The sequence below is a fragment of the Leuciscus leuciscus genome (genome assembly GCF_965113295.1).
Source record: "Leuciscus leuciscus genome assembly, chromosome: 6".
NCBI lineage: Eukaryota > Metazoa > Chordata > Actinopteri > Cypriniformes > Leuciscidae > Leuciscus > Leuciscus leuciscus.
This window is the reverse complement of record NC_138730.1, coordinates 16,957,968-16,972,855: the sequence shown is the minus strand read 5'-3', so window position 1 is coordinate 16,972,855 and position 14,888 is coordinate 16,957,968. Positions and strand designations below refer to the sequence as shown.

Genomic DNA, 14,888 nt, shown 5'->3' with positions numbered 1-14,888 from the left:
AAATTTTTTTAAATAATAAATATAATACATGAATACATAGGATTAAATTAAGTAAATCAATTAATTAATAAAAACGTGATTTAAATCAATACAAATATTTTTAAAATTAATAAATACAATTTGATATAAATGAATAATAAATACATTGGATTAAAACAAATTACTAAAATTTGATTTAAATAACTACAATTATTAAAAGAAATAAATTAAATTTGATATAAATAAGTTAAAAAGTAATACATTTGATTAAAAAATACTAAAATAAATAAATATACACCATTTTATTTTAAATAAACTAGATAAATAAAAATATTTAAAAAATAATAAATTAATACATCGGACTAAAATAAGTAAATACAATTTGATTTAACCCTTTCATGCATAGAGGTCACTATTAAAAAAGCGGTCAAATTTTGATGGCATAGTTGCACATCAACCTCTACAGTGGACCCTGATGCATCATCCTATACATTGCCACCAAGTGGCAACCCGTTGTGTTTCGATTTTTCCCCCTCCAAACCAAGATGGCCAATGGTCAGTCAGAAATGCCAAGTTGCTCCGGAATATCCACCCATTCCTTCTATCCTAGGAGACTCTTGTGGGTAAAAAAAATAAAAAAATATTGCAGCATCAAGCAATATCTAATGAGTCATATCAGTTACATTTTCCAAGTTTTGATTTTAGATTGGGAGAAAATTCTGATTAATCATCTGTCCACTATAGTGGACCTCATGCATCAATGGCTAGCCTATATTTCAGCTACACTTCATACTATTACTGTGACTTGTTTTTGAAAATACTTAATCTGCAGTAACTATTTTTGACTGTAAATAAATGTATTTGTGTTATTATAATGTAATTTTCATTGACATCCAAAAAGTAATGTGATTACACAATGTATGTGACTTGTAATGCATTACTTTACTTGTTAGATCAAAAAGTAATATGATTATGTAATGCATGTTACTTGTAATACATTACTCGTAACATAAAAAAAAATCTGATTACGTAATGCACGTTTCTTGTAATGCATTACTTTACACGTAACAAAAAAGTAATCTGATTGCGTATACTTAATGCGTTACCCCCAACACTGCTCATTTCAGATGAGATTGAAAACACCTGATCGCTAGGTTTTCTCAGAGGAGGGCTATGCTAGAAATGTGTCCATCTTGAACATAATCAGAATTATCAGCTAATAAGGGTAAATCTCCATACTCTGGTGCACTGGAAGAGCATCTGAGTGGTTTCCACAGTTGTACCTTGACAGGCTGTAGAAAATTCTGATGGAATCACGTCCTCATGTTCTGATATCAAAGATATGCGAAGTTCAACTTGTATGAAGTTCAATTGCCTTTGCAATATTTCGCATTTATATTTTTTGTATATATTTTATAGTTTTCAGTTCACATGATTTGATATAATTTTATTGATTGGTTTGTTAAATACACACACTATATCTGTTTGATTATTGTATTATGTTTAATACAGTATCTCTTCAGTTTAAACCATAAACGCATGCTGTCCACTCAAGTGGACATCTGAAAATATCTTTGAAAAATGTGTAAAAAAAAAAGTATATATATATATAAATCTTGTTTTTTTTCATGCCCTAAGAGCAATAAAAACACATAGGAAAAAATACTGGCCGAGGTTATCATAATTCATGCATGAAAGGGTTAAATAAATAAATAAAAATGTGATAAAAAAAACAAAACAATTGAATTAAATAAATACAATTATTAGTAAATAAAACGAATAATAAATTAAATAATACATTAAATACATAAATAATAAATATTTGTATTTAATACTTTAAATAAGATAACAATAAATAATAAATTAATACATTTGATTCAAATAAAATACTACAAACATTTTAATTTGGTTTAAATAAAAATAAAGTATATTAAAAAAAATTTTTTTTTCAATAATAAATAAAAACATTTGATTCAAATAAATAAATGTTTAAAATAAATATAGCTTTATTTAAATAAATAAAATAAATGCCTTTTATAAAACTAAATAAATAACTAAAACTTGCATTTAATAATAGAAAAGCAGTGTAGAATAATAAAATGTAATAATAATAATAATAATAATAATACAAATAAGATTATTAAACTAACTACATAAATTACAATAAAATTGTATTAATAAAATAAATTGTATGTGATATAAATGATAAATTAATACATTTGATCAAAATAAATGTATTAATAAAATACATCTAACTCACATCTACAGTGTGATTAGAAAGAAAAAAAAAATCCCGCAATGATGTAATAGTAACAGAAACTAAATAGTTCACACATTTAAAATGATTAAACAATTAAAATAATAAAAAATTGAGGATAGGGGGTCCCTCGCACGAGATTGATGAGATTTGGGGGCCTGTGGCATCTAAAAGATTGAACAGTCCTGCAGGTGTAGTTCTCTCTGTGGCCGCACGGGGGCGTCTGGGCTGGGACAGTCACAGGTCCCTCGGTCCCGCTCAGCGCGCTTGTGCTGCTGCTCGTCCACACTAGGCGGCGTTCACTCACTCACTCCGACTCTCACTCCGCGCAACCGGAAGGAGCTGTTTGAATGTGTCATACCATGTAGCTCCAGTCTGAAGTTAAACAGTCCGATGAGGCCAGGCGTCTGAAAACCCGCTTTCTGCAAACGGAAGAATACTACAGATAATGTAGCTGACACAAGCCGAAAGACCGCCATCTTTCAACCGCCACTCTCTCCATCAGCAGATCAGAAGCGATAATCGATCCATATTAAACCATCGTCCATTTCCCTAGAGGTGAGCTACTATTATATCAGCGGCTGTGTGCGATCTGAAATATGGCGTATTTAAAGCTTTCCATCCAGCTGAGTGAATATGAGCCTATGCATTGACTGTGTGCAGTGATAACTGTGATGTTGTGACTTGAGCTGTCAGATGATGTGACTTTAGCTTTAGCCCGTTGTGTTCACACGCCTTCTTCTGCCTGCCCTTCATTCACATTACACGCCTCATTCAGTGACAGTCTGCAGGGATTTCAGCTGTTCTTGTGGTTGGAACGATAGAAAGATTTGTAATTGTTGGAAACACTGCGTTGAAGTATGTGCGTGACAGGCAGCAGGGCAGCTAGTTGCTAACTAGCCTAGCGAATATTCTGGCTAATGCTGACGCGTTACTGGAGTGACGTCACTCACACACACAGCTGAGACCCGTTACTGTACATTAATTTACTGTGCATTAATATACTGTACTGATCTACATTAAGCTCTCCTAGTGTGCAACCGTTTGTTACATATAAGATATATTTTCTTGTGTTCTTTAATATTTGTAACACTCCTTTGTTAATAAAAAACTGCACATTAATATACATAATGTACTGACTGTACATTAATGCACAATGCTATGTGTACTGAACAACACAATAATAATAATAATAATCACCATGAATAATTATTGCTACTAACAAATAGAATATATTATTATTATTATTATTATTAATCATAATAAGTGTTTTATTTTTATTAGTTTTTATTTATTTATTTAATTATTATTAGTGTTAATATATAAAAAAAAATGATTTAGTTCATAAAATTAAGGGGCCGCAAGGTAATGTTAGGAGATCTGTGTAAATGTTTAGAGAAAAATGATAAAAAATAAGATAACAAGATTATAAAATAAATAAATAAATAATCAGAATAATTACATTAAAATCAAGAATTAATAAAAATTATATTAAAATAATAAGTGAGTGAGTAAATAGTAAATGCTGTATAACAGTACTATAATAAGTAGAAATAAATTATGCAACTTAATTGAAATTAAATATTTTCCAAATAATATTTTCGATACATTTTAGGCTATATTATTAATTGTTCACTGAATAAATGAAATAGACCTCTTTTTTTTTTTACAAGAAACTATATAGATGCTTTTTGAATAATAGGGTGGGGTCCCTCGCACGGTGATGATCATATTCGGGGTCCGTGTCATCTAAAATATTGAAAACCCCTGATTTAATAAACGTTTAGCTTTTGATAAACTCACTAACCTCCTTCAGTTACCTCACTAACCTCCAAATCCAGCCATAGATAATGGAGCAGTGCTAATCAATACAGTACATATGCACTTATTGTCTTATACAGAATATTTTCAGAGGAGTTAATAATATCTTCTAGGTATCTCATCTTACAGTCTGGCCTTATTGAAACTCCGATCTGCTCTTTTAGCATCCATTCATCTAAGTATTCTTGTAAACAGCCTTTTCTGCAAAACTGGTTAGTCAGTAGATTTTTAAAGATACAATTTATGATCTTATTTTTGCTTTCGGTTTACATTAGGTTATAAAATAGGATGAGGTTGTATAGTATGTGCACAGGCCATACAGATGCACATGCTCTCGTATGCATTGGGCTAAGGTTATAGATTGAGTTCTAAAGGCTCAGATAACGTTTTGTTTTGTTTTGTTTTGTTTTGTTAGTGTGTGTGTGTGTGTGTGTGTGTGTGTGTGTGTGTGTGTGTGTGTGTGTGTGTGTGTGTGTGTGTGTGTGTGTGTGTGTGTGTGTGTGTGTGTGTGTGTGTTTTCTCAAAACATTGACCTTCGCCCTGGATTTATACCTACACTCAATAACCACTGGGAATTTTGTACACAATTTGGAAAATTGTATCATAGATGATGGACGACTGCTCTTTATTTGTGTAACATTTACAGAAAGTAAAATAAATTACAATGGCTACATACTGTATGTAAATACACGACAAATTCACAAATGTCAATAGGACTGACATTACATTTTAATTTTCCACAATTGTTTGTCAGTACATCAGCAGTACACTATAACCATATTTCAAAGACAATAGAATTATGAAATAACATTAAACAATTACTTAAGTCTTGTCAAAAAGCACTCTCAAGTTCAACTAGCCTAATTGCATTTAATATACATTTAAACTAGAGCACATTTCCTGTTAATTGCAAATCCCATGCAAGTACGTTTCAGAAAACATTGCATTCGTTTTACACCAGTGTTCTCTTAAAGTGTATTATTTCCATATATAAGACAAGTACTCTTTTTGAAAGTCTGATAAAGTGTAATTTTTCACAAAGGTACACTTCATAAACATGTTCTTGTTCCACGCTATGCAAATTGGCAAAAGTTTATTGCATTGTTCATGAAATAACAGATATCGTTGTGCTAAACTTTAAATGCTAGCAGTGAGATGTTCATATAAAGTTTGACACATGATCAGAGAGTGACTGACGTTCATTTAGTCCGTTTGGCCAATATGGCATCCGTCCAGTGTATTTAACCCTGATACAGACGTCTCTGTTGCGTAAAGTGACAGATCGTATGTGCAGAGATGCACAAAACCTCCTATTGCTTTTTCCCTGTGGTTTTATTCTGTTAAAGAACTACTAAACATTTATTGAAGACCTTATTGGGGGGAAAAAAGGGTTACATTTGTGTTGGAAAATGAACAAAACAATTAAAGGGATACTTCACCGCTGGAAAGATGAATGTGTGTTTAGATTGGGTCGTTTATGTAGTAGAAATGTGAAATAATTTTAGAAGTTGGTGCCTTCTAGACTGAGAAAAGCCAGAAAATGTATTTTTGGCTCATGCGGATGAAAGACAAAAACTCCCAGAATGCACTTGCTTCGCCGCCCTACGAGGCCACACCCAAGCCACGCCTACAGAGGGCAGTATCGGAAGAAATGATACAACTAGGCTACTAGTTGACTCGAAACTGAAAAGTCAGCGTTTTATCGTGAGATCCCCCTATCCCCATATGGGCGGGTTGAACACATGCGGAACGAGCTCCTCCTACTGGCTGTAGTCTCTCGCCTCTGGCCAAGAAAGCCTCTGATGACGTAAAATGACGATTTTTGCGTCAGCAGACGTTTTTTTCCAGACACACAATACAGAAAGCTCTCGTCTCAGGGGGACATGAGGGAGGGAAGCACGGTCATTCGAAAATACTACCGGGTTTCTACTGATACAAATTTAATGCTAATTGGTGAAGTATCCCTTTAACTTTTGTCAGTAGGACAATTTTATTTCTGGTGAACTTTGTGTTGTAAAACTACATAAAATGTTTAAATTTTTGTGTTTTAAACAGTATTTGTGTAATTCTTGCAAATTTTCTGACCAGTGATTTGTGATTAAAATTAAGCAGACCAATTAAAAGACCACTTAATATTTTTTTCCAATTTTGGCTTGGCCCATTTTTCTATGCCCATTGTTTTTTTTGGTCTTGCCCATTTGTTTTGTTTTTTCCTATGTTTTCTTGGTAATTTCTTGGTGATGTTGCTGTTCACCGGGTAACATGCATGCGTCTCTCCTTTGACCACATGTGTTCAGGTTTCAAGAGGATGGTCTCTGATTTCATTTGAGACGCACCAGGATGGCTTATTGTTTACCCTACAAATTCACTGTGTTTCTAACAATCCTGATGTGTTTTCTTTTTAATAATCAAATCCCAGCTGATATCGAAATAACAGTTTACTGATGTGTTCATCTTTCTCTCTTTTTCCAAAAGCGTGATGTCTGGAGCGTCGAGCAATGACTGCCCTCACTTGGAGTGTGTGGGGGAGATCACCAAGGAAGAACTCATTCAGAAGTCTCACGTGAGTCAAACCTTTATCATATCATTGCTTCCGCCCATTTCTTGTTGCTCAAATGTAATGTGCAGTATTGAGAAAGCAATGACCCCTCCTTTGGAGTTTGCAGAGTTGCACTAATAATGCGTGGCTTCCTAACAAATAAGAGGTTAGGTTATAAACAGTGCTGTCGGGTGGAATCAATGTGCAGTTACACATTATAGTTTAAAAGCATCTGTGGTTGCTGCTCCACTAATTGCTTGCTGGCGAAAGCAGATTGTTCTTTTAATAGAAGATGTTTTCAGTAGTGTTTCCATACGTTAATGTTGCAGAGCTGTGAGCTACAGTGCGTACTGGCGTTCAAAAGTTTCAAATGTTTTTGAAAGAAGTCTCTTATCCTCACCAAGGCTGGATTTATTTGACCAAAATACAATAAAAACAGTAATATTGCGAAATAGTATTATCATTTTAAATAACTATATTTTCTATATTAAAATGTAGTTTATTCCAGTAATGGCTGATTATTTATATTTTTTCTTGCATCATTTCTCCGTGATCCTTCAGAAATTATTCTATTATGCTGATTTGGTGCTCAAGTAAAAACATATTCGGATGTTTTCTTCGGATGAGACGTTAAACCGAGGCCCTGACTCTCTGTGGTCATTAAAAATCCCAGGATGTCTTTCGAAAGAGTAGGGGTGTAACCCCGGCATCCTGGCCAAATTTGCCCAGTGGCCTCTGTCCATCATGGCCTCCTAATCATCCTCATATACTGATTGGCTTCATCACTGTCTCCTCTCCACCAGTAAGCTGGTGTGTGGTGGGCGTTCTGGCGCAATATGGCTGCCGTCGCATCATCCAAGTGGATGCTGCACATTGGTGGTGGTTGAGGAGATTCCCCTTCTATGTAAAGCGCTTTGAGTGCTGAGAAAAGCGCTATATAAATGTAATGAATTATATGTTGTTGTTGTGCTTAATATTTTGTGGAAATGGTTATAGATTTTTGTCAGAATTCCTTGTTGAATAGAAAGTTCATAAGAACAGTATTTATTTGAAATAGAAATCTTGGGAACACTTTAGTTTATGGTCCAATTCTCACTATTCACTTACTTGCTTATTAGCATGCATATTTCTACGATATTTGCTGTTTATCTGTACTTATAAAGCATATATTAATGCCTTATTCTGCATGATCTTATTCTACATCCCTTAAAGGGATAGTTCACCCAAACATTTTAATTCTGTCATCATTACTCACCCTCATTTTGTTCCAAACCTGTACGAGTTTCTTTCTTCTGTTGAACACAAAAGAAGATATTTTAAAGAATGTTGGTAACCAGACATTTGATGGACCCCATTTACTTCCATAGTAGGAAAAAATTATAATATGGAAGTCAATGGCTGCCGTCAACTGTTTGCTTACCGACATTCTTTAAAATATCTTCTTTTGTGTTCAACAGAAGAAAGAAACTCATACAGGGTTGGAACAACTTGAGGGTGAGTAAATGATGACAACATTTTTGGGTGAACTATTTCTTTAATGTTACCCAATACTAGCTAAACAAATAAGCTGTAATTATGAGTTTATTGAGGCAAAAGCCATATTTAATGGACCCTAATCTAAAGTGTAACATTATCATGTCTTTACTGTCACTTTTGATCAATTTAATGCATTTTTACTGATTAAAGTATACATGTGTTTGTTTACAGGGTCAGTGTCAGGACTGTAAAGTCGGGGGACCGAACCTTTGGGCCTGTCTAGAGGTAAGTTATTTTGTTTAACACGGATACACCGATATTAAAATACAGTGATTAGTAAAGTATTTTGATGTTATACCTTATAAACCTCACCAATAAATGGCTGATATTAAAATTCTTTACTATTTTGTGTACGAAAACAAACAAATTAAATGACTTTGAAATGACTATCCATCTGGGTGGGAAAAAAATCTCTTATGAATAAATTCTTAATTGTTTATAATGCAGGCTGCAGAGTATAATTTCTTTTGATGTTTATCACTCGTTCAGAACGGCTGTTCATATGTTGGCTGTGGAGAGTCTCATGCGGATCACAGCACTGTCCACTCTCAGGTTAGTCATCGTATTCTCTGTTTCTACCATTCCTTAGCTCCTTTTCAGGTTTTGAAAATGTCTAAACATTTTGTGTGTTAATATACCCTTTTTTATTTATGGTTTACAGAATATTTTATTTAGTTTAATACATGTACTTGCAGCTTGTGATGTTTCCACCCACAGTGAGCTGTCGTTGTACATTTCAGACATGATGTGTGATCCTCATAGCGATTACATTTGTATGTGGATCTGGTCCCTGATCACATGTGTCACTCTGTGTTGATTTCACGCCTGTAATTCTGAATGTGACCGGAGGCTTGAATGACGAAATGAATCACTGAAGTGTGATTTGAATCCCAGCCTGGCCTGTGGCTGAACTCATCCATTATTAATAAGCGCTCCGGTGGGGATCTCACTTCCCACTAAAGCCCACTCTGATTACCCATTACCAAAACCCCACAATGCTGTCTGTGTGTGAACCTCTGAGAGAAGACAGCCATCAGACATACTTCCCTCACAATAACCTGCATTTGTTGCAGTAAACAAAATGCAGGCTAGGTTTTTTTCTTCCACTAAATGGTTTTCCTCTAGCAAGGGCCTTGTGGGTATAAAGTACTGCAGGGATGATGTATTTTTGTAGACCAACTCTGAATAGCATCACCCTGGTTCCCTCAACAAAAACCCAATAGGAATTTTCCACTGGCTTTTGGATTATTGTAGAAAATAAGCAATGCAACAAACAAACTTTTATGATTCTCACACGTTTGGTTCATCATAATAATCTTCGCAAATTAACACAACTCTTAGGAATTTTTAAGTCTAAATGCAATCGGCAGAAGTAAAAAGCTAAACGGGCCATAAACAAACTACATCACGGTCACATGACTTCAACGTCACCACCTTTAAGGCCCTGTTTACACCTGGTATTAAGATGCGTTGTGTTCAATCGGGGCACAAGTGGACGACGCTAAATACAGGTGTAAACGGGGTTAAAAACATTTTGAGCTTATCCACTTTTGACCAGTTCCAGAGGTAGTCGAAAACGCATTCGACTCTGGATTGCTTTCGTAGTGTAAACGCTCATGTGATCAAATGAGTTCGAACAGCCACACAAGACCATCTTCTCCGCCTACTGAGTAAACTAGCGCGCTAGCCAGACAGGATTTAAACTTTGTCGGCATTTAAGACCCAAGCTTGGTTTGAAGATGAAAAACACACCAAGCTCAATGTTCTCTCACCATTCCTGATTTCCAACACGCACTCAAAGCGTTTGGTGTGATCCTAGCGGCTCTCAGAGCAGAAATGCAAGCTGCGGCTCTCCGTATGTTTTTCCGTTGTCTCCAGGTGCATTAATATGTAAATTGCACAAGCTTATTTCGTAGTTGAGAAGAGACAGAAGTAGTGGAAAGTGGAAAAAGGAGACGGATTGAAACAGCCTATATATATATATATAAAAAACAACACAACAAGGCTGTGAAAACAGACTAGTGAGTAGATGAGTTTTCCTGTTCGGCTCGTGATGTTCCATGTCCTCGACAACCTCTGTAGTCCTATTTAGTCACTTGCTAGCAACCACCTTTTTTATAAGCTATAAAATAATCACAAAGGATATTACTGTATTTAGTACTTAGGGTTTTTATATAAAGCACTTTCAAAACAATACTCTAGCAGTACAAGCATAAAATAAATACATAAAACGCAACCAACAGCCATATCATCCATCATGCTACATATCACTCACAATGATCAGACACTCAAGAAAGCCAGGGAGAATAAGAAAGCCTTTGGACCAAATTTGAAAGTGTCAAAGTAGACTTTATAAACAAAGATAACTCATTCCACAACTTACACTTCGGACTGAAAAATGAGACAACATAATGAGCTTGTTTTTTTTTTACCATGCACAGACTTTATTTCGGGCATTTAACCAGTGCTAAAATGCTAACTCATTTCCGGGTTTTGGCCTACATCATCCCCACAGCACTCTATTAATGAGGAATGCCCTGATAGTCTTGCTTGCAAATGTCTTTGTAGACACATAAAGATTATTATTATTGAATAATTTTTTCAATTATGTAATTTCCAAGGGTCATGAGTGTGCTGTGTGTAGATGCGTTTTCTATTATGTTAGCCTTGCTGTGCTGTGGGTTCAATTAGATATGGGCATGTATTACATCCTGTCGGTCACTGTGGTCGGAGTGGCAGATGTTGGCAGGGCTTGTGTTTTGGCGCAGCTCTCATAAATGTTTTATCTGCCCCTGTCTGCACCAGTTGTAGTGCCGCAGTGAAAGCCAATCCAGACACATGAATAATGCAGAGACCCCTCAGCCATCGCTGTGTGCGCAAACCTTGACCTAACGTCACCACTCCCCATTTCCCCTACTACGCTTTCATGCTTGTAGCAATACACTTTTGTTTCACCCTACGTTTTGAAGAGTCTTTCTGTTGCATTATATGTAGAGAAGGAGATCAGCTCAAGCTGCCTTTATTTGGGAAGCAGAAAGGCACTGATGTTGAAGTTTTGGCTGAAACCAGTAGCGGATAAATGGCCGAGGATATTCAAACATTTACTTATTACTGTTGTTGGTACACAGTATTGCCCCACAATCGTCAAAGTCACACGTTTTGGTGAACTTTGCCATTTTCGAGCTGAAATATGGCATTTAGACTATTTAATTTGTGCAAAAACAAGGTGTTTTATGTGTGGGGGTGGATGGGGGTGTCTCTACAAATTTTTACAAAATATTGCTTTGTCCAATTGCAAACCAAAGAGTCTCAGCACTTAAGATTTGAATTGCGCGCAATTTAAAAATGTGCCGTCAAAATCAAGAGATAAAATGCAGTTTAGCCTTGCAGTGTCCAATGCCGATGGTTTCAATTCATTTTTCTGTTATCTACCAAATACATGGAGGACTGATTTGATCCAGAACTTGTGATATTCTTAAAGGGCCCCTAAAGGATTTTTGTGTGTAACATAGCTCTAATGCCTGGCTCACACTACAGGAGTTTTAAAATCCTAACCGATTTTGAAATCTGGTTGCAGCACACACTTAAGGAGAATCTTTGCAGATTTTCGTCCCTCAAATCTTAAACATGCTCACACTACAAGGTTTGAAAATCGCGGTGCACCACACACTACAAAATGTTATTAAGATTATCGTGCCAGAGGAAGCGCCTCACGTGATCTCACGCAGCAGATCTGAAGTGGAAAAGCATGGAAACATATGGGACATGCATTGCCATGAGACACACACACACACACACACACACACACACACACACACACACACAGAGACTTCGAACCTACCGGTACTTTGAGTTAAGAGCTTAGATCGGGCCCAAAAAAATCAAGCCCGACCCTACCCGAGCCCATACTATTACAAAAATTGGCCACTTAATATTTAATATTCAATTATTTTAATTGTCACAATTAAAGTATTAATTTTATTAAATTGACCAAGCACAGCATTCAGCATTCAATCAAATATTGATTAAAGATTTATTATTATTAGGCTAATAATGTTATTTCAACATGATATCTCGTTATTTCGACAACAAGCGTGCAACAAGCTGTGCATTTGTAAATCCGGTGACGCGTGCATTGATTTTATTAATAAACTACTGTTTTCTGTCGGCTGCAAAGATGAAGTTGACGATCGCCATCTCCGTAGTGAACGCGCCTATATAGAGAGAAATGCACATGGATTACATAATCAGAGAGTAGCCTATTTCTTTTCGTTTTGAATTGTTTCGTTTAAAGACATTTAAAGATTCAATGTATTTCTCATGTCTGTGAGGCATACACTGAGTTTCGGTTAATTTATGATGAGATGCGCTCCAGTTCACGAGCAATGCAAGTGACAGCGCAGGCGCCTCTATGTCATGTTGCATGATTATTGTTTGCTATATTTGCTTCCAGGCAATTGGCAATTGGTTGATAAAAAAATTATATAAATTAAGAAACAATTTATACAAAACGAAATTCACTTTAAAGAAAGGCTTTCTACAAAGCAAAACGTAATGAAGTGGTCAAAATCATGTCTGACCCACTCTATGTCTCCCGATACATTGCACATCATATCTTACTCGTGCTGTTCACTTTTCATAATCAACATAGCCTAAATGGAAAAAAATAACATTATAATATTTTAACAAATAGCACAAAAAAACACAAGCATTTTTGGGGGCGGGCACAGCCCCCTGGCCGCCCAAAACGACGGGTGTGCCTTCATATCAAGTCATATTGGTGAAAAGGTAGCCCTGACCAAGGAAAGCGAAATCTTTCAAAAATCATCCTTTTAAGGATATTTCTCATGAATGGCGTCAGCGCTGGTCAATACAATAAATCAATGCCGGCGTTGATCATGGAGTGACGCATCAGCTTTAGCGTTGTCCTGCTCAGAGTCTTGTAAAGTGGAGCTCAAAGTTTAAATTAAATATTAAAATAATTAACAGCTTGTTTCATTACATCTAGCACCTATCTGTGAATGCATCTGCATTTTTACATTTCCGTTGAAAGAACAGTTTAATGACTGAGTGACAGTCTCTAATGCGCAGAGACTTTCAATGTCAATACTGGTAAAAATATCAGCAGAAAGCCTCTCGTAAAGTGAGATTCAAGGAATTAACTGTTATATAACAATGGTCTAACAAGCTCATTGTCATGTTTATGTTGTGTTTATTATATTATGTGGACCCCCGACCCTTATTTTGACGTGTTGTATCTTCATTTTAATCCACTTCGTTTTAACGCGCTTTTTACTTTCGGTTTCATGAACATGTACTCGTCTTTGTGCCTGCTGACCACAGCGTAACACTCATTTATTTAGCAATAAATAAATGGAGATAAAAACGCATATCGAGTTGAGTCACTCAAAATTATCTCAAGGGAAATTCCTTCAGCACGACAGCCCTACTTGTTTCCTGGCTATTTTGACAGCACTGACGTAATCACAGACTTGCTCATCCCGATTTAAAATCTTAAATATCAAACATGTTTGATATGATCGGGGCGAGCCCGATTTGTGTGAGAGCAGATCGGGAGGTGCAAGATTCGATCTGTGAACACCTCACATTACCAGATAATCTGCGCCGAACATCGGAACCGATCAAGGTCCTCGACAAGATTTTTTCTCCGATTCTCGGGAGGGGGAAATCGGGCATAAATCGGCCTAAAACTCCTGTAGTGTGAGCCAGGCATAAGTGAATGAAAACATCCTGCAAAGTTTTAAATCTGAAAGTGCACCGTATATAAAGTTATTGTCTTTCAAAAATTTATCGTTTTTCAAACGAGTCAAGCCGTTTTGTTGTGACGTCAAGACGACACATTAGCATATTGCCCGCCCACTTATTGCGTGGCAGACACCAGGGAAAACTTGAACCTCAAACCTGCAGCTGATCCCTGTGGATACTGGATAGCATCATGTCGAGAATACGCTGTGCTCTGGAATCTGATGGTAAAGGCAGTTTTTTTTTTTCACTGCCCAAGGGCGAGCATGTGAAGAATCACTGGTTAAAATGAATCTTTACCACAATATCACAGCAGTATAATCCTAAACTTTTGCTGTGTTCCCTTTATTTTACTGACGACTTCTTCTCAAATCTCGGAGTTAAATGCAGGATTCGCAAACCGCTTGCTCTTGAAAGATGGTGTTCAAAATACTTAGTTTTGAGTTTTATATTGTGTAGGTCTCCTGCTAACTGGTTAACTCACATTATTACTGTCTTACTGAAATACTTCTGCTAATCAGTTGTGGGCCACGATTACCTAAAACTGTGTCTATTAATGCAGATATCTGTCTGTCGTTCTCACTGCTTTGAGTAAAGATTAAGCATGGAGCAAGATTTGTTTTACCAGCGTTTATGTTTCATCAGTCATTCATGCTAGAGCTCGGCTAATGTATGCACTGTTATTGAAACAGTTTCCACATGTTCACCGCAATAAATTTGAAAAATACTCGGTAAATAAATAAGTACAAGTAAAATAATCGGTTTGTTGATGGACATGCACTTGATGGTGAGGAATTACAGTTGCAACATCTCATAATGTAACTGTTACGTTACCTCAAACTGAGTAGTGTATCACAGAGAAACGTCCTGCTCGAGTCGTCCTTGTGATGGAGCTTCGGGTTGAGTGAATATTTCTTTCATTGTTTCATCATCAGACTCGACGTCATTGTTCGTTACTGTGTTTAGTTTACGGTGTAGGAAGCCTCAGGACAC

The 14,888-nt window shown here is 36.1% G+C and overlaps 1 protein-coding gene across 2 annotated transcripts in view; it reads left to right on the top strand.

The window, feature by feature from the left end:
* The first annotated feature begins 2,544 nt into the window (after window positions 1–2,544).
* The window catches only part of usp33 (ubiquitin specific peptidase 33), a 34,015-nt gene continuing 21,671 nt past the window's right edge, over window positions 2,545–14,888 (top strand). Inside the window, exons 1-4 of one of the 2 annotated variants that reach the window (XM_082173978.1) lie at window positions 2,545–2,794; window positions 6,533–6,620; window positions 8,304–8,357; window positions 8,622–8,684. In XM_082173978.1, coding sequence (XP_082030104.1) covers window positions 6,537–6,620; window positions 8,304–8,357; window positions 8,622–8,684 — 201 coding nt within the window. In that variant the 5' untranslated portion in view covers window positions 2,545–2,794; window positions 6,533–6,536. The remainder of the gene's footprint in view (window positions 2,795–6,532; window positions 6,621–8,303; window positions 8,358–8,621; window positions 8,685–14,888) is intronic. The other variant, XM_082173977.1, reaches the window with a different exon arrangement.